Source organism: Semicossyphus pulcher, unplaced genomic scaffold (assembly GCF_022749685.1).
Source record: "Semicossyphus pulcher isolate SPU_LCO1_2020_fin unplaced genomic scaffold, fSemPul1.0.p SCAF_10, whole genome shotgun sequence".
NCBI classification, from domain to species: domain Eukaryota; kingdom Metazoa; phylum Chordata; class Actinopteri; order Labriformes; family Labridae; genus Semicossyphus; species Semicossyphus pulcher.
In genome coordinates, this window is record NW_027211604.1 from 21,130,192 (window position 1) to 21,152,073 (window position 21,882).

Here is a 21,882-nt window from a genome sequence, read left to right on the forward strand (position 1 = left end):
AAGACCAGGTCTCTGGGGCTCTGCAGAGTAGTCACATATCAACATCAGATATTTACCAACCTTATCACCACACTGTTTGATTTTACAGTTCTTTGCTCTTTAATTTGATGTCATTGTAGTTCATATTTTTTCTCTCTGTAGTTCAGGTATAGTGGCCTCAATAAATATGCTATATTTTAATTAATCTAGACAGATCTGGGTTGTGCCCCCATTTTCCACACCAGCATTAATATCCCAATTTATTCATTTTAATCAATAATTAATACTTGGATCTAAATAAATTATTATTATTATTTTAACGGGACCTGCCAAGCTGGTCCAATAAAGCTGGAGCTGAAGGTTTAATAAACCCCATAATACTGTTTGACAGATTAAAACTACACTGTTCTCGCTGCTTCACAATTTTCTCAATTCCAGTTACTGTGAGCTTTTATGATTATGTAAAATTTGTATAAATCTTAACAGTCACCCGGGGCTTATGGTTATGCATTTTTCTTAAAGCAGTGGTTCCAAACTTTGGGTTGGTGGTGGTGGGGCAGAAATAAAAAGAGCAAATTGCTGCTAAATAAAATAAAATTAGTTTTTCACACTTGTGTCTATTCTTTGCGTTATTAATTTCAAAATACTATATAGTTTTATCTCTTAAGGGCTTAAAAAACTATAAATTGAATTGGTCATATATTTCCTGCCAGTCAACGTCGAGGGCTTCAAAACTACGTGAACTACTCAGTCATGCTCGGTGATGACGTCATCACTGTGCGTCCTCTTTTCAGACAACGCTCAGTCATGTTTACCGTTTAATTCAGTTGGCTGGGGCTTTTGTTATCGATAATAAGCTGTTGAAACGCTATTGTTTATTTATCGTGAATATATTTTGTAGTTAACACTAATTTATCCCAAAATGGAGTCCGCGGAGGCCAACGAGGAGAAGGCTGCTTCTCTGTCGGCTGCACAGAGGAGAGCAGAGATCCGGAGGAGAAAGCTGCTCATGAACTCAGAGGACCGCATGAACAGAATAGTGGGCTACACTAAAAACGAGTCTGAAATTAATGGTAAGCTATGATATTTGATCCTGTTCACACTACAGTGTATCACTATCACCTGCTCCATCTTACTGCTGTTCCTTGAGCTGCACATTACCCTTGTCCACAGGCAGTATCATTACTACAGTATCTATACTCAGTGCAAATGTATGAATAGAAATATGAGTTACACATTCTGCAAGGCTGGGATTCAAACACGCACCTACCCCTATTCTACTGTAAAACTACTTACTCAAGATGGCGCTGTTGAGCTGAAACTATTAGTTAATGAATCGATTAGGCGTCCATTGTAATACTTTGTTAACGTCTAAGTAATTTTTGCTAAATTGCGGACATATCTATTGGTCCAGCGGCTTTTTCTAAAATGATTTCATTGTGAATATTTGTTGGTTTCTTCCTCTGTGATAGCAACTTAAATGTTTCTTGATTTTTTTTGGGACTGTCTGTAGGACATCAAATGGGGTACGCCATCTTGGACTCTGTTTCATTAGTCTTCTGAAAAAAACGGAAACAAACAAACAAAAATTATTAAGAGATAAATCAGCACATAATCATCATGAAATAAACAATCGTAAAAGGCCTTAAATTCTTAAAGCAAAATGCTCAGCAGTTATTAAAAAATTAAAAGAAAAAGAGTTATAGATGATACACATGCAGCTAAGGTGTGGAATAATTTCAACTATCTCTCATTTATCTTGTGTGCTATGGACCTTTTATTTGTTTCTTTAAAAAAGTAATTATTATTGAGTCAAATTATTATTTGAGGATGATATCAATATCCAAATTTGATGGGTTAATGTACTGCCTCCCCTTCTTCTGGTTAATAAGAGAATAAGCATCCCAGTGAGTGAAATGTTACACCTGTTAGTGCAGCAAACAATCATAAACACAAAGATTTCAATTTCTAAGGAAATAAAACAGAAAAGCAGCAATGGGTCAAATTTGATTGGATTATAACAAGATGATTCTCATATATCATTTTCTTGAAACTACTTATAGGTAGTTTAAGCAGCAGCAGTCTAATGTGTTGGCACTTGTGTTGCTGTTGCTTACATTCTCAGCTGGAGCATCCCGGCGTCCCACAGAACCCCGCTTCCACCTGGATCTCGACAGGACAGAGCCGTGGTCCTCATCTTCATCTTCCCCGAGACCGTCTCCCTTCCTGCCTGAAGCTTCAGTGCTCGGCAGCCGCTCCCACAGCGCCACCCCAGAGAGGAGGGGCTCACCCTTGCCAGGCTGCAATGAGCCACACGGGGGGTCCCTGGAAGACGACATCGGAGGGCTCAGACAGAGACCAAGAGGGGAGCGGGCAACGGACGACCTCAGCAACTCCCCACGTCGAGGCCTCCAGAAGTACCTGTCCCGTTTTGACGATGCCATGAAACTGCGTGGTCAGCTGGCCAATGAGAAGCCGGCCGAGGACGGAGGGTCTGACACCGAGGAGTTTGATCCCTTCAGAGTCTTCAGGCTCATCGGCAGCATCCTCCTCGCTATTTTTGTCAGAGTTTTTGTCTGCAAGTATCTGGTAAGACTGCTGTGTTAAACTGAAGTCTTCATGGACATACAATACTTAAATAACACGGTTGAGTTACAGTAGGTGACTAGCATCATCCAAGTAGGACAAGTGATTGTTTAAAAATACAATGTTTGTTAGGATTTTTATCAAATGACACATTCTTGCATTTAGAATAGAAACCTATTTAAAGACCCTGTGATTTTACCCTTGCACTGGAGAAAATTTTGCTCAGTTTGTTTATGTTCTCCTCTCTTTGGGTGTAAGCTTACCAACAAGCTAGTCGTAAACTCTGTGTTTGCATTAATAACAAACTAGGATGATGTTTTCAACTTCCTGTCTTACATAAAGATGCTCCCACACAATTTTTCCTTTCCTGATACCAGTTTCGCCACTTTTGTACCAGCAATCTGATTCCAGTGCAATAAAAAATTATACATATTATTTAACAGCTTTAGGCTTTTCTAGGCTAATACATTATGATATCAGATCAGTGCATAGGTTTTTGTGCCCTCTGATACCATATTTTGGGGGAATCAAAGGCGTTTCAGATATCAGTATCGATATCAGAACAACCCATGTCTTAATCTCTGAGCACTTGAATTACAGCTTTTACCCATAACATGAAGACAAGAGGTCATTGCAGAAGTGAAAGTGACACAGAATTAAAAAGTCATGACCTTTTTACATGTTGCTTTTTGCATGCATTGACATTGTTGGAACGTCACTCATCAGCACACTTTAATCATCTGTCTACCAGGAACATGACATTATTATGGTAATGCGCCTCTCATCTTTTTCTCATTCTAGTCAATATTTGCTCCATTCCTGACCCTCGAACTGGCCTACATGGGGCTGTCCAAATACTTTCCAAAGGTGAGTTTGCAATAGAATTCTTTTTTTAAGATCCAGTACCATTGTTACAGAGTCGTATTTCATTTGTGTGTCATAATTTGTACAAAGAAGAAGTAATATTGTCATGAGGAGGTACATTGGAAGTGTCAGTAGGGCTCAACGACTTAGAAAACATATCTAATTGCGATTATTTTGCTTATACATATTTTGATATGATTTGCGATATTAAAGGGAATGATAATTTTTTCTCAATTTCATTGAAACGTATTTGTGATTTTTTTATGGGGATCTGTACCAACTGAAGATATGTGATACTTATTAAAAAATTCGATTGATGTTCAGCCCTAGGTGTCAGTGTTAAAGACAAGCAGCAACATGTATGATTATGGTTGCGCCCTAAATAGACATGACCCATTGGTGTTCTTTGTGTTAATTCTGTCTTGTTAGCCACATTCATGTCACTGCTGGCAACAATCACAGTTAAAGTAATAATCTCAAAGATTTTCATTTAAATAAATGTCTGTTAAGTCACTATCTATCGCCGAATGAGGTAACACAATGGTGATTGAGCCTATGGCCCACTGATGAAAGCCTAAGGCAAACAGTCTAAAAAGGAAAGTGACCGTCAGCGAGGAAAATCAAGAGTTACAACCTGAGCCAACCGTGGACGTCACACATGCAACACTGTCTGGATATCTGTGAAGTGTGCTCCCGCTATTACTATATATCGCCAAAGGTGCCGCCAAAGAGAATGAAACTGAGATCTCCAAGACTACAACTTTAATATATCATATATGCATGAGATTAAGAGTGACACAGATTTGTTCCTGTGAATACAATAATCCTTTGTATTCATACATGTGAAAAGCACACATTTCTATAAGAGAGACAATATATTGCCATGATTAAATGTATCTCCAAAGGCAAATACTAATGAAAGCTTTAAAAGGATTAATAAGAAGTTTTGTCATGCGTATTTGCTTTCTTTCTGAGACTTAGATAAGAAGATGGATACTACTCCAAAATCTTTGTGCTTAAAATGAATCTACAGCTAACAGGGGATTAGCTTAGCATAAAGACTAGACATATGGGCAAACTGCTAGCCTTGGAGTGACTTCCTGTCAGTCTCCTCATTTCCTCTCTGATATTTCCTCTCACGACCATGAGGTTCACAGGCAACCAGGTTTCAGTAACTCTCCTTTTTACACTAATCTTTTCTTTTTTTTACGGATAAAAAATCTGAGATATAAAGTGTTAATTTGCTAATGAGCTTAAGAGGTGCTCGTCAGCAGCTTTCATATGTCAAGCTTTGCTGCTTTTGTTTTCTTTCATTTTAATCACAAAGAAATCTGCTGATATTTTATTGGTTGATTAACTTCAAATAAATTAAAGAAGGTGAATAAATTATCAAAGGGAAATAATCATAGTTGCAGCTAGACGTAATATTTGTTGTCTTGGTATTACAGGTGGAGAAGAAGGCCCAGACCACAGTGCTGACCGCTGCCCTGTTGCTGTCCGGCATCCCTGCTGAGGTCATCAACCGCTCCATGGACACCTACAGGAGGATGGGAGATGTCTTTGCTGACCTCTGTGTCTACTTCTTCACCTTCATAATCTCACACGAGATCCTCCTGCTATTTGGCTCAGAGACTCCGTGATGGACCCGAAGTATCTCAGTAGCCCCGCCTCTTCCTTGTTTTTCCCCTCCCTCTGCCTCCCTCAGCAACAAGGCGTGGTTATTTACTAATGTGAGCTTGTTATTGACAGTCTGGAAACGAGTCCTCGCTGCCTTATGATCAGGGCCCTGCGCCAGCTGGACCTGTGCTCATTAATCCAGCGCTTCAGGATTCTAATAAGGCTACGCTACATGTGATTGTGAACAGAGAGTCCAGTGTTTGTTACAGATTTCAAAGTCATTTTTGTTTTGGACTGAGCCTAAAAAACAGACACATGTTTGTGTTTGTTTGTTTCTGTAGCATTTATCATACTAAGTGATATTTATTTGCAGGTCTAGCATGCATAATGGTAAATGTCATATTCAGTGGACAACAGTATAGTTTGTCCTTCACTGCTTCCAGATTGAACAATACATAAGACAATGGATTCTACAAATCCATAGGGACATACAGTATATACTCATGATGGTGATGTAATTTGGAGCCAGAGTCTGCGCAGTAGAGATCGGTGGGTTAAGCGGCCTTAGCCACTTCCGCTAACCAAAACACACGCTTAACTTACCGAAAAAAACAGCAAGGCTCTCGCTTTTTAACAGCAGAACAGCTTCTTTGTGTTGGTCTGAGGTTAACGGTCACAGGTATGGAAACTTCAACGACTGTAGTGATTGTTTTTAGTTACGTCTCCTCTCGCCGTTCCTCCTCTACTCTGCTAATCCAGAACAGATCGGCTGGAGGAGGCAAATTTGTCAACAGAGCTGTCAATCATCCTTTTTAAAGCATCAAATAACTAATTAAAAATAAACTCTTCAGACAAATGAACACTTGGATGTAAATCAACATGATAAGAACTAACTATAATGACAGAAACCATGTTTGAGAAAAATTTGTCAGACATGTATTTCGATTTTATAGTTTGACTCATGTCCCATCTGTTAACATGGAGGAGGCAGGCTTTATGACCTATACTGCAGCCAGTCAGCAGGGGGCGCCTGAAATGTTTTGGCTTCACTTTAAGGGGACTCATGTCGTCCATCTTTTTATACAGTCTATGATACTCAGTTATAACCTATCTGATAACCCATTATATTCTGTTAGACTCAAGCTAACCTTAGCATTCAACTAATTATTCATAAACATTCTTGTTTTATATTGTTATACGATATAGGGAAGTGTGTTTAACTCTCACCCTTAAAGTGATAATAATAATAGTAAAAATAATTGAAGTTTTTCATGTAAATAAATGTCTGTTAATTCACTATCTATCACCGAATGAGGTAACACAATGGTGATTGAGTCTATGGCCCGCTGATGAAAGCCTTTGCATTTGCAGTATTACAGACTGGGTGTCTGGCGACATTGTAAAACAATCACAAGTGGCGCCCAGTTAGTGAAACGTTTTCCATCACCCAGCGGTGATTGGTCTGCCAGAGAGGGTAGGCGAAGCTAAGCGGCTGCTCTGCAAGTGTTGCGAGTAAACAGTAATCTACTATGGCTGAAAAAACAAAGAAAAGATCGATGACTACAGATACAACTTCAACAATAAGTGAAAATCCAAAGAAAAAGAACGAACCTGAGATCTTCGAGATTATATCTTTATATAAATCTGACCAAGATGCGTGTTAATGCTTAAAAGTTAATTTATACCTCTCCTATAATCATATAAGATTTTCTAATTATAAAGTTAATTAGGAATTATTGAATGCTAACTTTAGCTGTGGTCTAATGGGATATTAAATAAGTTGTTCCTTTTCTTCTGTTGCTGATCAATAAGGAAGAGATGAAAACAAAATCAATTTGACTGTGACTTGCAGCTTTGAACACAGCTGTGCAGCATTATTGCAAAGAAATCAGACACACTTCAGCTACAAGTGAACTGGGGTAGCCATGTTTTTTTCTGAAGCTTCTTTTCTGACTCAGCAGAAACTTATGGGGACAGGTTTTAGGAAAGGTCAATGGGTACCTGAGACTAAACTCTTCTTTTATTGATGGATATGAATCGTGTGTGTTTTAAGTTCCACTTTCTGTTCCTGCTATCTGTCATCCAGTGTTCAAAAGGGTCTACCTTTGTTACGAACATGTTCCCTTCTTACATTTAAGTTGGGAGTCGCAAGAAGCATTTAGCCCTGAATGTGAAGTGTATTTTTTTGCACGGCAATGAGCTGAAAAACGCAGTAAACTTCACATAGTATTTGTACGCAATGTAATTAGTGATTGGCGGGAATGTTTGGGTAATACTGGAAAGCACTGTCGTTGCAAATTAATGTGAGGCAGTGGGAGTTTGTACGCTTATTTGTGATAAGTAATTGTTGTGATGTGTCCTGCTATGCCTTCAAGCCTTTATTATACATACCTTTATATATACTCTCTACTTCTGTGCTGTCATGTCCTCCCTCCATACTTTAAATTTCATCCAAATTAATTTATTCATGTAAATACAAATGTGTGATTTATCCTACAACTTGTCTGACCTACTTGATTGTGTTTGACCATGTTTACAGAATACCTGTTTTTGATGGCTACTACAGTATCTTACAAATATTTCAACTTGAGTAACAAATTTTGTGTTGAGATGATGTAACCTGTCTCCACTTAAGAGCGTACACAGGACTTAATAACCGGACAATTCATACCAAATAAATACTACTTGTGTGAATAAATACTACTCTGATTTTCCACTCACTTTTTTACTTATATATTTTAATTTATTAGCTTGTGTAACAGGACCACTGCATATTAAAACATGGCTTATAACCTACTTTCAAGGGATAGTTTGGTTGTAGGCAATCCTCTGATTTTGAATCCTCTGAAATGTATCTGGAATTCTGAATTAAGTAGCATTAAGACCACTGTGGGGGACCACCATCATTACGAAGAATAGCTTCACTATATTCTTCTTTCATTATTCAGAATCAGCTTTATTGGCCAGGTATGTATACATACTAGGAATTTGACTGGTTTAACTTCGCTCTCTATGTACAAGCATTAAACATTAAATATTAAACTAAAAATTACAAGCCTACAATAAACATTAGATATTAAACTAATATGTACAAGCCTACATTAAACATTAAATATTAAAATAATATGTTCAAGCTACGAGAGACAATAAAAATAAGAAACTGTTTTTGTGAGTGGTTGTTTTGGCGTACAGGCCGGCTGATGTAAATATATATCATCAAGCATATATACAGTATACTTCACATGTTGAAATATGTCTCTGATGTTTTATAACCCCTGTATTGTTTTTATCCATTCAGTTCTTTAATCTGCAATTTTTTCTATTAAGCAATTGAAACTTAAAGAAAAGTGCTATATAAATAAGGATGGCTATTACTTGTATTATACATGCTTAAGATAACATACAAAAGTAATAGACCAAGTTGCTACACATTATAAGTTTTATTCCTATTAAAGTGTTGCTATTTTTCTTGTTAAAGTGAAAATATTTGGCACCATATCTGTCTCTCAGGCTTTAGTGTATTTTATCCAAATTTTGCCCTTTTGTCCTCCCACCATTAGGTGGCGCACTGCGCTGTTCCCCGTATTCATTTGTGAATTGAACTGTCGCAGTTTTCTTACGTGCAGGTTCATAGACACAAACAACCGTTCAACGCACAAGAGTTGTCACTATCTGTGATCTAATTTCTATCTTATACACGACCTAACTTTGTGGAAAGAAATGGGACGCGAGTCAAGGTATTTCAAAATTATCTTAACAATTTAGTGGGGGTTTTTTTTCTCCGATTAAATCCACTGTGAGTCACTCATGTGGCTGCTTAACTGGCTAATTTCGATTAGCATGCTTGCTACGACTTAACGACGTTCATGCACAGGAACCAACATATATTGTTATATAGCAATTCAATATGAATTAAACGGCTTAATAAATGTAGTTTATCAACAATAACTAGCGAAATGTAAGTTAACACGATTTTTATGCTGTTTTGATCCTCAGACACTACAGAAAACGCTCCGCGTCTCGGGGTCGGTCAGGTAGCCGTTCAAAGAGTCGCTCCCCGGACAAACGCTCCAAGAAAGACGATCGAGACCGAGACCGGAGCCGGAGGGAACGCTCACGGAGCCGGGAACGCCGCAGGTCCCGGTCCAGGGACAGAAAACGAGCCAGGTGGGTGTTCTGCGATACTGCATGTTTACAAGGCGCTGCAGCTGTTTACACTTGTAGGAGCCAAGCGGTGTCCTTGCAATCCAACCTAGCTGTTAGTGGATTCAGGTCTGTATGTACTGCTCTCTTTTGGTCCTCTTTTACACTGGTGATCTCTCAGGCCACATTTAGGTCCTGTAAGATTTCTGCAACACAGATATTAGCCATTATGTATTTACATGTAATCCAGTTACCTCTTACCTCAGTTTTTCAAAGTTAGGTAATGTCATATGTACAAGTCTGATAAAATAAAGGAAGGCAAGAGAATCATTTTGATATGGCACAGTCATAAATATAGTATGTCTCTTGTTTACAAATATGTGAATGACAACATGATCACATACAGCAGCCATCATGAGGATTACTGTGATGGTTGTATTCATTCAAGTAAAAAAAAAATCTAGGGCACCTCAAAGTGGATTAGGCCTGCATTGTGTTCACGATATTAAAATCTGTTTGACTTTAAAACAAATCACAATGAAACAACAACAGTGTATGTTAAGTGGGTCTGAAGTTTGTATAAATATCCACTGATTTAGTGGTCGTTTGAGATCATTTCAAATAAGGAACTTGACTAAATGTCCTGAGAAGTGATAGACACCAGTATTGCCTCCTTGCAATCTTATATGTTTTCATGTGATATGTTTACCTTTGCCCTCCAGGCGCTCCAGGAGCAGAGACAGGAGGAGGTCCAGAAGCCGGGAGAGGAGGAGGTCTGGCAGCAGAAGCCGAGCCAGGAGGTCCCGTTCTGCTAGCCCCAACAAGAGCAGGAGACCAGATGAAAAGTGAGGCTTCTAAATAAAATAAAAAAATCAGTCAGATCACTCTGATATGTAACCAAAACCCCTAGAAGAAGAAGTATGATTGATAAACTAATGCATCTGTATGGTGCAACCCAATACTAGAAGCACTGATTGACACATGGGGTGACAAATTTAGGCCCCAGATCCAAAGTCAATCCAAGGTGGGAGGAGGGGTTTTTGATATGGGTTTCTTATTCTTTCAAGTACTCTGCTTGAAGTGTACTGATGAGTTAAACTTTCTCAGTACTCTTCAAAACTCACAAGAATGATTTCAAGATGCTACTAATTTTCTTGTTGTCTTTATTGTTATCTTCTCTACAGGTCAAGGAGCAAGGAGAAAGACAGCATTGATCCTTTATCCGAGAAGAAAAAGGTTAAAGAAGAGAAAGAGGATGAGAAGGTTGAGGACGTAAGTTCTGTTCATTAAGTTCTTCAGTTACTAACAAGTCAATTCTAAAAGGGGGGGAATATTTCTCATCTTTCTTCTCTGTCTGTGCAGCAAGACTTTGACCAGAACAAGCTGGAGGAGGAGATGAGGAAGAGGAAGGAGCGTGTGGAGAAGTGGAGGGAGGAGCAGAGGAAGAAGGCGATTGAAAACATCGGAGAGATCAAGAAAGAACTGGAGGAGATGAAGCAGGGCAAGAAGTGGAGCCTGGAGGATGACGATGGTGAGGAAGCACTCGTAAAATGTTTTTTGAAAGTAATTTAAGTGAATTTGAACAACTGTGGAACAGAAGTGTTTGCAAAAAAGCAAAAGTTTGGTATCTGTACTTGATACATAAACTTCATTTCAGATGATGACGAGGATGTTTCAGCTCCAATGGAAGCTGACGATGATGAAGACGGGGAAGGGAAGGGTGAGATTAAAGAGAAGGAAATAAAAGAGGAGAAGCTAGAGGAGGGTGAGAAGGAGGAGACTCCCATGGAGCAGCAGGCTGAGGAGGATGACGTGGATCCTCTGGACGCCTATATGGAGGAGGTGAAACAGGAAGTGAAGAAGTTTAACATGGGAGGCGTGAAAGGAAATGATAAGGTGAGTGTGAGGGCAAAATACTGCTTCACTTTAGTTATTAAGTAATGTCAGGCTCATGAAACATATGGAGACCTGCAGCCCAAAGTAGCAGCTAATTGTTAATTGTCTTAAGTCAGTTTGTCTGCTAGTGTTGGACTATATTAGATCTTTGGGGATGTCTTCCTCCTCTGCCAAATAACATGTTTGTTTTTTTCAATATCTGCAACAGAAAGGAGCCATGACAGTAACCAAAGTGGTGACAGTCGTTAAAACCAAGAAGGGACCTCACACTCACAAGAAGAAGGGCGAGCTGATGGAGAATGACCAGGATGCTATGGAAGTGAGTTGTTGGTTTTGCAAAACCATTGTCAATGTTTAGTTTGGAACGAAAGTCACACATTAACCTGCATTTCTTCAACATTGATGGCTTTTCTTTCACAGCCTTCATACCCTTAAAAAGCTACATTTTTCCTCGTGAAACTAATTATTTAAAAGTTTCCGCTTGTTTTTGTGATTAAATCTAAAATCCTGATATAGACTCGCCTCGGGTCACACATTTCATCAAGTTTCTGCTGAGGTAACACACTGCTGACTATCAGATTGTGCTTGACAGTATTCCTCAGAGGAGGAGGAGGTGGATCTGCAGACGGCTCTGACAGGCTTCCAAACCAAACAGAGGAAGATCCTGGAACCTGTCGACCACGGAAAGATCCAGTATGAGTCATATCGCAAAAACTTCTACGTGGAGGTCCCTGAGCTCGCCAGGATGTCTCAGGACGGTGAGTAAATCAAACACACAGGATTGAGGTTCCAGTTAGGGGTTATGTGTAAGTAAAGTTGCTTGAGTATTTTCACACTTATACTATCAGTGTTGTTTATCTATATTTAGGCTCAGCTTAATTATTGAAAGGATGTTTTGTTTTAACACTGTTACTGAGCACTGCTTGATCTGATCAAGAGAGACTGCACTGATGAATGAACATAAATTAGTTATGTATTCATGGATGTGAAACAAAGGTGCAAAGTACACTTCTTTTCAGCCGTTCATGCAAGCGAATACTGATTATCTCTCTGCACATACTGTAAATCTATTACTGGAGAAACTCTGTCATTATAAAATCTCTCTGTGTGGCTGGTTTCAATCGATATAGATGTGAACGCATTCAGACTGGAACTGGAAGGCATTACTGTCAAAGGGAAGGGCTGTCCTAAACCCATCAAGACCTGGGTGCAGTGTGGGGTGTCCATGAAGATCCTGAGTGCTATGAAGAAGTAAGTCTGACTGCTGGTGTGATGGACGAGGAAACTTTTGAAGGGCAATTTAGTAATTAAGCAATGATATATTTGTGAAACAGTTACATATTGTTATACAGCTGAAGTGTCAAGATAAGTAGTTTAAACACTATTTAAGCAATATGACACTCGAGGTCGTGATGTTGTACTGAATATCATCACGGCTGTGATTTCGTTGAGTGCCGCAGATAATCACAGCCGTGATGATATTCAGTACAACATCACAGCCTCGAGTGTGATATTGCTTTTATACAACAGTTATACAAGCGGCAAATAGTAGTAAACAGTAACAATCAACAACAGATTATTTTTGCTCCACCAACTGAACTGGTTCCACAACTTAACTGAAACTGGACTGTTGTTGCCAAGCAACCCAAACATTCTCCTGCACTCTGTGTCTACAGGTTACCACAGATCAGCTGTTTTTTATCATGTAGATTTATCTGTTTGTTTTAATTTACCATCAACCAGTGAAATAAGAGTCTACTGTGTGATTCAGAGGCACCAGCTTGATTAATGTAGACATACACAGTCTGCAGAGTGATACACAGAGTGAAAAGTCCCAGTGATGGAATGACTCTTATCCAATCTGATTACTTGGTCAGATCCTACTGTTTTATAATAAGTGTTTACGTGCAATAAAAAAAAACCTTTTATAGGGACAGCATTTTCTTATCAGGCCAGTGGGGGGGAAATGGATTTTATACACTTTTATACACTTACACTTGAGCATTAACCAAAACGCCACAATCATATTAATTTCCTTCTTCCATATGTACCTAGGCACAGCTATGAGAAGCCCACGCCCATCCAGGCTCAGGCCATCCCTGCCATTATGTCGGGCCGAGACCTGATTGGCATTGCTAAGACCGGCAGCGGGAAAACCATAGCCTTCCTGCTGCCCATGTTCCGTCACATCATGGACCAGAGGCCCCTGGAGGAGTCTGAGGGACCTATCAGTAAGGATCATCACTCTAACATTTACAGAAGACCTTCCTAAAGAAAATAGAAAATAAATGTGTAACTAAAGTTGTTCAAGAGAGAACTTGGATTGTGGGAAGTGGAGTTTTGATGTTGTAGTCCTTTTTAAAGTCTTAAGGTTCAAATGTAGGTCAACGCAGGACTAACATAGAACCCATTTTCTGTCTGATTAAACCCCTCTAACTGCTGTGCTTCCACAACATTTTTAGTCTGCCTTATCAGCCACTCTAAGTAATTACGGTCAATTGGATCACAGCTAATGTTATTGGCAAAGACTTTTAGACATATTAGGGCTCAAAATAGTGAAGATGGAGATCATATTCTCTGTCTTATCCTTTGTTCCTCCCTCTCCCACAGCTGTAATCATGACTCCGACCAGAGAGTTGGCTCTGCAGATCACCAAGGAGTGTAAGAAGTTCTCAAAACCGCTGGGGCTGAGGGTGGTGTGTGTTTATGGAGGCACGGGTATCAGCGAACAGGTAAGCACACACACTCATGTTCCCGGGGCTTTAATTGGCTTTCATTTATGTGATTTAACAATTTAAATCCATCAAATGCAGCTGCATAATAGCAATATAATAAACCATGGCCTTACATTACATGTTTAATCATGTTATGCATGTGTTAAGGCCTTCCCATATTAATCATACATACCTGAACGTGCAGTGTTGGTAATGTCCGTTCCAGGGAGGTCAATGAAAGAAAATGTGTCAAAGGAAAAATATATCCGAATCTGCTTCTTCCACAGCTATAAAATCATTTTAGTCTTTGCATGTTGCATTAATACTGTCATTTGTTGTCATTGGCTTCCAGATTGCTGAGCTAAAGAGAGGAGCTGAGATCATCGTGTGTACACCTGGAAGAATGATCGACATGTTGGGGGCCAACAGCGGTGAGTTCACACACAATGACTCTCTCACTTCTTTGCTCTGATAGGATGTTGATGCCTTGTGAGTCTTTTCTTGAGTACCTTGCATGGGATAAATGTAACATTATGAACCAAGTCAGTACCACTTACTAAACTGTCAACGTTATTTGACCACCTTTGCGATCAGTCATTTCTGCAAGACAGTGATGTGTTTCCTGAAGACCAGGGGAAGTGCAGGTAGGTGGACCTGGTGCTGCCTCCATGGTTTCTCAAACTTCAAACCAGGGACATTTAAAATGTTTAATAAGTGTGTCATAACAAGGCTGTATCATGGTCTGTAATTTGTTATATTAAATGAACCAGGGCTCTACAGTGTGTTTAACTGTATCGTATGTATTCTAAATAACTGTAAAATGCTTAGATGAGGTAAGAGGCACTTATGTGCATCTTGCGCTTAAAGTTGTAATCTCGAAGATCTCTGTTTCATTCTCTTTCCCGGCACCTATGGTACCTACGGTAATTTCGCGAGCACACTGTCCAGATATCCAGACAGTGTTGCATGTGTGACGTCCACGGTTGGCTCCAGTTGTAACTCTTGATTTTCCTCGCTGACGGTCGCTTTCCTTTTCAGACTGTTTGCCTTAGGCTTTCATCAGTGGGCCATAGGCTCAATCACCATTGTGTTACCTCATTCAGCGATAAATAGTGACTTAACGGACATTTATTTACATGAACATCTTCAAGATTATTACTTTAAGGGTAAAAGTTAAACACACTTTCCCATATCATATACAAATTTAAAACAATAATGTTTACAAAGAATTAGTTGAATGCTAAGGTTAGCTTGAGTCTAACAGAATGTAATGGGTTCTCACATATGTTGTAACTGAGTATATACTGTATGTCCCTATGGATTTGTAGTATCCATTGTCTTGTCATGTATTGTTCAATCTGGAAGCGGTGACGACAAACTGTACTGTTGTCCACTGAATATGACATTTACCATTTGTCATGCCAGACCTGCAGATACATATCACTTAGCATGACAAGTGCTACAGCACAAACAAACCCAAACATGTGTCTGTTTTTTAAGCTCTGTCCAAAACAAAAGTGACTTTGAAATCTGTAACAAACACTGGACTCTCTGTTCACAATCACATGATGCGTAGCAGACATTTATTTAAATAAAAAATCTTCGAGATTATCACTTTAAAGCACAGAAACATTTTTCTGTTATTCTAACAAGTATGTTCTATATTATCTGTCTGCCTAATTATTTTATATCTGTAACTTGCTTCTGGGAATACAATCACTGTAGAGCCTTTGCTTCTGAGCATTTGCTTAAAAATGTGAAGAAATACTGGAAAACTGTTGGTCGCACTTTTGCTAATACTTCTTTACTCTGCATTTGAAATGTTATGAAATGTAAATGTAATGAACAGTCATAATAGAAGGGGCTTTTGTTGTTTCCACACATGCGAGGTAATCTGTAATATGTTTCCCTTGTAGGTGAAAAGGCGCTTGGTCAGATAATGCTTGATGGGGCTCCATCTCTTGTATTGTATCTTAAGGCTGTTTTCTGACTTTTACAGGTCCCCCATGCCCCTGAGATGGTACGCAAGACCTGAGACAACCAAAAAACCAAAACAGTCACATTTAAAATTATAAATAAGATAAAATCCTGGCCACTCTAATGTAGACGAATGTTCGCAAGTCAGGAAGCTTTGTTTTGTTGTTAAGTAATGTCAAGTAGTCTTACCCTTTAAAAAAAAGAGGTTCTTTGTGTTTGGTAGATTAGTTTAATGTTTTTAAAGAAGGGATGTGTGTGAGAACTGACTTTTCTTAACTTTTCCTCTCATGCTCCTCTCCCGTGGTGTGTAGGTCGAGTCACTAACCTGCGCAGGGTCACGTATGTGGTGTTGGACGAAGCAGACAGGATGTTTGACATGGGCTTTGAGCCACAGGTGGGTATCACCCTGATTTTGACATTATTTTTTGATACTTAATGCCACAATTGTCAAGAAAGGAGGTAAGAACTGTTTTAGATTAGTTTGTTGTTTGTGTACAGTTATCTCACAGACAAATGCACTGCATTGCAACAGGGAACGTTTCTAGGATTTGCTGCTGCCCAGTGAAGCAGAGGAACAGGAGATGAAAACACAATACACTTTATAGACCACATTCATTAACCTCCAAGTATAATATGATTCCTCCTACCAGGTGATGCGTATTGTGGACAATATACGCCCAGATCGTCAGACGGTCATGTTTTCGGCCACCTTCCCCAGAGCCATGGAGGCGCTGGCTCGTAGGATCCTGGCCAAGCCCATTGAGGTCCAGGTGGGAGGCCGCAGTGTCGTCTGCTCTGATGTGGAACAGCACGTGGTAAATCATCTATGTTTCACCTCTATCTTATTGAAAATAATGTATTTAAAGGGCACATTTTGTTCTGTTTTACCTCGAGAGACTTAAGTGCAAACTTTCCAGTGTTTTACTTTAGCTTTTGTTAGTTTGTCCTGCTTTTTAAATTCAGTGGTAATTCTGTCCTAATAAGACCTGTTACCACTCACTGCCCCCCCCTCTCTGTTTCCTTTTGCATTTGTTTCTGTAGTTGGTGATTGACGAGGACAAGAAGTTCCTGAAGCTGCTGGAGATTCTTGGTCACTATCAAGAGAAGGGTTCAGTCATCATCTTTGTGGACAAACAGGAGCATGCAGACGCGCTGCTGAAAGACCTGATGAAAGCCTCGTACCCCTGCATGTCACTGCACGGAGGTAAGGGGTCACTTTTGCACCGATCTCAGATCCCATCGGCCTAGTCTGTTGATGATATAGCCTCTGGGGACAACGGTGAACACGCCTGACAACATGTCATAACGGCGCATTACGTTCTGCCTGCTTTTGCTCTCCACATGGACTGTTTTTCCTGCATACGTGATTGACGTATGATACGTCAATATTACTCGGACTACGAGCATAGTACAAACAGAAACCAGAAAACTCAACGTCCCTGTAAATTGAGATTACTTTTGCACTGATTACACCTCTTTAATATATCTTACAGTTTTCTATAGTAAACCAGGAATTCAAATTTGCTAGGGACTAAGGATGACAACAAAAAGCTACATATATGCTTGATCAATAGCCACATCAAAGATAACTTCTGAGCTTTCTTTCAGGTTGACCCAAAAAAAAACACTAAAACTTCTTGCTGCTGTTAAAAGCAACAGTGTCGAGCAAACAAAGGTAACATAACAGGTATTTTGGGTGTTGGTATCTCATTACCTGTATTGACCAAATCACATACAACCCTGGCTTTGGGAGAGAATTGTTCCAATTTCCTGCTCTGATAACAGAAACATAAGCTCAAGTATAATCAAACTGACATTTTGCAACAAATATTTTGACATTAAAAGTATTCACACTTTACAGATTATAATGTTTAGTCCACTGACAGACAGTGGGATCAGTTTGTGCTTGCATTAGGTTTCAAGTTTGGATCAAGTAAAACTCCTAAACATAGATGTCTTTGATACATTTCTGTCCTTCCGTCTTATTAGGGATTGACCAGTACGACAGAGACAGCATCATCAATGACTTTAAGAATGGAGCTTGTCGTCTGATGGTGGCCACGTCCGTAGCAGCCAGAGGCCTGGACGTCAAGCAGCTGATCCTGGTCGTCAACTACAACTGTCCCAACCACTACGAGGACTACGTGCACAGGGCCGGACGCACAGGCCGAGCAGGCAACAAGGTCAGTTACATAAAACTGTAATTGTGTTCGTGGTTAAATGGCTTTATTGTCCTATAGAAGTTTATATCTTTACATGTCTCCATATCATGTTCGGTCTTCCAGGGCTACGCCTACACCTTCATCACAGAGGATCAGGTTCGCTATGCTGGTGATATCATCAAAGCCTTGGAGCTGTCTGGTTCTCCTGTCCCGCCTGAACTGGAGCAGCTTTGGGCCTCCTTCAAAGACCAGCAGAAAGCGGTAAGATGAGGGAAAGGGAAAAATAAAACAGTTAAGAGTGTGTGCATCATAGCTTTATCAAGTCTCAAAGCTGCACCAGTTTGCGTGTAGTTTCTTGTCCTGCTTTTTTCTCAGTTGTTTTTTTCTCTTCTTTGCTCTCCACCTTCATCCTTTTAGGAGGGTAAGACCATTAAGAGCAGCAGCGGCTTTTCAGGAAAAGGCTTCAAGTTTGACGAGACGGAGCATGCCTTGGCCAACGAGAGGAAGAAGTTGCAGAAAGCTGCTCTTGGACTGCAGGACTCTGATGATGAGGACGGCGCTCTGGATGTGAGTAACGGCTATATTTCATGGTTTCGTATTTCATTTGGAACATGAATTTACTGCGGCGATCAGCTGTTCAACTGTATATTGTCCTCTAAGAAACAATAACAAAATATGCTTTCCCCCCTCTTCAGATCGAGGAGCAAATCGAGAGCATGTTCAACTCCAAGAAGAGGGTGAAGGATCTGTCTGCACCCGGGGCAGCCGCAGGTGCTGCAGGAGCAGTTTCAGCTACAGCAGCTGTCCCTGGAGGGCTGCCAGGCCTCGGACCCACATCTGCCGGAAACATCCAGAAACTGGAGATGGCCAAGAGGCTGGCGCTCAAGATCAACGCTCAGAAGAACCTGGGTGCTGAGGCTCAGGTAGGTCAAACACAGATGAAATGTCAGTGCAGATGAGGTAGATTAGTTTAAATGTCCTTGTGTCCCTGCTTGTGAAAGACTGATTGTCTTACTCGTAAAACATGAGATTTATGTTGGCTGATATAGGAGTTTGGTGTGGCGCTGAACGTCTTTTTATTTTCTGTATTCTGTTGGTTTGTGAAGTGCCTCAAGTGTTTGACTTTATTCAGTTCATGAGTGGAAAAAAGATTAAACTGTTTTTTTTCCTTATGTGTAGGACGTGATGCAGCAGGCCACCAATGCCATCCTGCGAGGCGGCACCATCATGACACCCTCGGTGTCGGCTAAGACCATCGCGGAGCAGCTGGCGGAGAAGATCAACGCCAAGCTGAACTACACGCCCGTGGAGAAGCTGGAGGAGGAGCGGCAGGCGGCTGAGCAGGCCGAAACCGTCAAGAGATATGAAGAGGAGCTAGAGATCAATGACTTCCCTCAGGTCAGCAGAACACAGTGCTGGGCTGCACTAAAATATTCAGCAGATTCCTGTTTGTGTTTTCTTCTTGTTTTGTGTTTTATTATTTCTTTTTTTTTGTGCCCAGTGAGGTTTAGTGAGAAGAAGTTTTTCCTCAGCCATATTCAACTTGCCTGTGTGATAGTGCAGGAGAAACAGACAAGGGAACCTGAATATTCATTTTTATGAAAAGCAATTCTATCTAATATTTATTATAGATTGTTTTTGGTTTCTTCATTAAATCCTAGTTCAGTCTTTTAAAAATGAAATAAGATACATGTTAAGAAAATGTGTGAGTTTAAATCTGATGAGAATCTTACGAATTAAGCCACAAAAATGCAGTAGAAAAGCTTGTAATCCACAGTAAAATACATGCATATTTAAATTTTATATTCTAATATAACGTTGTTCATGTAACAAGGACATATGTTGTTGTGGTAACAAGAACATATGTTGTTGTTGCTTTCTTTGCCTGTCTCTATCCTGCATCTCCTTCTATCCCATTTTCGGCCCATCCAGTCGAGGCAGATGGCTGTTCAACATGAGTCTGGTTCTGCTCGAGGTTTCTGCCAATGTGCCGAATTGCTAAGTGCTACTCATGGTGGATTCATGTTGGGCCTCTCTTTAAATAACTTAACAAAGAGTCGGTCTAGACCTGCTCTTTCTGTAAAGTGTCTCGAGATAACCCTGGTTATGATTTGGCGCTATACAAATAAAATTTGATTGATTGATTGATAACTTAAAACAACCTGTGCACACCTGAATTGTGACAGGTGCGTCGGAGGGAGGTGCAGTCTTGAAACAATAGGTGAAAAGCTCCCGCACACTGTCTCGCTTGTTGCTGATAGTAGTTATTAATAAATAAATACTATCAGCAACAAGCGATGCAGTGTGCGGGAGCTTTTCACCTATTGTTTCAATATTATAATATTAAAAAACGTTATCATAATTAAGTCTGATGTGGTTTGATCACGTTTTATAGGCAACACAAGCAAACTATCATTAATCATAATTTAAGATGATGGGTCAAAAGTGTGTGACATCACCTTATTTCAGCTGAGCCTCCACATCAAACCAGTAAGAAGAGCTCAGACAGAAAGTTTTACAGATAAATAATCAAAACAGTTTCTGCTTTTGCAAAGGTTTTGCGTTATGTAGGACAATCTGGCTCTACATAAAAATCTACTCACAAATTTGGATTTCAGGGCCTTTAATGTTGAAAGACTTGTTTAAGTAGCAAGTATTTAAGAACACATGCTTTATTAATTGGTATCATCTTGTTGTTTCCAGCAATGATGGAAACTCTGGCACAAGTAAATAGACGTAGAAAACGTTTGTCATTCTCTTCCAGACGGCCAGGTGGAAGGTGACATCCAAAGAAGCTCTGCAGAGGATCGGTGAATACTCTGAAGCTGCCATCACCATCAGAGGGACATATTTCCCTCCGGGTAAAGAGCCTAAGGAGGGGGAGCGCAAGATCTACCTGGCTATTGAAAGTATGTGCCAGGAAACTTCTTTCTTTTATTTTAGCATCTTTTAAACTGCATCTTTGCTCTGAATTCACTTCCATTGGAGTCACCTGTTTTTAAAAGTGTAAATTAATGTTGTTTGTTTTCTAGGTGCAAATGAACTGGCTGTGCAGAAAGCCAAAACGGAGATTACACGGCTAATCAAGGAAGAGCTCATCAGATTAGTAAGTATCTTTTGCGTCTTGATACAAAAACCAGTGCAAAATATTCTGCTATTATCAGGCTAAATTAGGAGCCAGATTTGTTGTTCAGAAAATATCAATGAAACATGTTGCTTATTGTTTTTTCCCCCCTTTTTTCTCTTCAGCAAAATTCTTACCAGCCGACGAGCAAGGGCCGATACAAAGTGTTGTAAAGGAAAAGGAAGCAAAGCTTGCTGGAGGAGTTTTTATCGCTCAACTGTCTCCTGTCCAACGTACACTTTCATCAAAGTGGTTTAAGAATATTTTAGTCTATATTTTTAATAATGTTCCCTTCCTTTCAGTTAAGTCTCTATTTTCCTTAGTTTCTTCTGTGCTTCAACTGAGTTTCCTGTAATTTTATACAGATCATATGTATCAGAATGTCTGATTTTGATTTGACCTCCAGTGTCATTGAACCACCTACACTGAGCTACCTGCAATATGTTTTTAAATATAAGACATTTTCTTTACTGTTATTTTTGGTCAGGTTTCACCCTATTATATGTACAAGCAACATACCAATCGAAGTCTTCAAGGAGAGATCTTCTACTGAAAGATGTTTTTACTTTTCCTCACAATAAACAATGTCTTGCTAAGGAAATGGACTTGATTTGTTTAGCTGTTTGTAGTTACAAATGTGATAGATACTGTGTACCCTTACCGACTGTTTTAATTATTCAACAGCTTTCGTTTGTATATTATTCATCAGTGCTGTTTGATAAGCATTGAACTAAATTGTGGTTCAGTTTCAGGACGATGACATAAGAAAATTAAAGCAGGTTTTTGCAGCTTAATGCCCGTTCTTGGGTAATAATAAACA

The 21,882-nt window shown here is 39.7% G+C and overlaps 2 protein-coding genes across 2 annotated transcripts; both read left to right on the forward strand.

The window, feature by feature from the left end:
- Nucleotides 1-784: 784 nt before the first annotated feature.
- Nucleotides 785-7,755, forward strand: camlg (calcium modulating ligand). The gene is made up of 4 exons (XM_069665161.1): nucleotides 785-1,052; nucleotides 2,105-2,568; nucleotides 3,367-3,432; nucleotides 4,878-7,755. The coding sequence occupies exons 1-4, from the start codon at nucleotides 902-904 to the stop codon at nucleotides 5,067-5,069; spliced, it is 873 nt and encodes a 290-aa protein (XP_069521262.1). The 5' UTR covers nucleotides 785-901; the 3' UTR covers nucleotides 5,070-7,755.
- A 922-nt stretch (nucleotides 7,756-8,677) lies between these two features.
- Nucleotides 8,678-21,657, forward strand: ddx46 (DEAD (Asp-Glu-Ala-Asp) box polypeptide 46). Its single transcript, XM_069669131.1, has 23 exons — nucleotides 8,678-8,783; nucleotides 9,043-9,213; nucleotides 9,912-10,034; nucleotides 10,374-10,461; nucleotides 10,552-10,720; nucleotides 10,847-11,085; nucleotides 11,294-11,404; nucleotides 11,678-11,843; nucleotides 12,216-12,336; nucleotides 13,141-13,316; nucleotides 13,696-13,817; nucleotides 14,152-14,230; nucleotides 16,088-16,170; nucleotides 16,427-16,591; nucleotides 16,818-16,980; nucleotides 17,766-17,959; nucleotides 18,062-18,199; nucleotides 18,356-18,505; nucleotides 18,634-18,861; nucleotides 19,118-19,336; nucleotides 20,703-20,847; nucleotides 20,971-21,044; nucleotides 21,188-21,657. Exons 1-23 carry the CDS (start codon nucleotides 8,767-8,769, stop codon nucleotides 21,233-21,235), a joined length of 3,189 nt encoding a protein of 1,062 aa, XP_069525232.1. The 5' UTR covers nucleotides 8,678-8,766; the 3' UTR covers nucleotides 21,236-21,657.
- Nucleotides 21,658-21,882: the final 225 nt, after the last annotated feature.

What these genes read in the sequence shown, in the direction of transcription:
- camlg (XM_069665161.1), top strand. Translation starts at nt 902, where the DNA reads ATGGAGTCCGCGGAGGCCAACGAGGAGAAGGCTGCTTCTCTGTCGGCT. An exon ending in AAACGAGTCTGAAATTAATG is followed by an intron (nt 1,053 to 2,104) that starts GTAAGCTATGAT and finishes TTACATTCTCAG; the next exon opens with CTGGAGCATCCCGGCGTCCC. An exon ending in TGTCCAAATACTTTCCAAAG is followed by an intron (nt 3,433 to 4,877) that starts GTGAGTTTGCAA and finishes TTGGTATTACAG; the next exon opens with GTGGAGAAGAAGGCCCAGAC.
- ddx46 (XM_069669131.1), top strand. An exon ending in GAGCCTGGAGGATGACGATG is followed by an intron (nt 10,721 to 10,846) that starts GTGAGGAAGCAC and finishes ACTTCATTTCAG; the next exon opens with ATGATGACGAGGATGTTTCA. An exon ending in GCGTGAAAGGAAATGATAAG is followed by an intron (nt 11,086 to 11,293) that starts GTGAGTGTGAGG and finishes TATCTGCAACAG; the next exon opens with AAAGGAGCCATGACAGTAAC.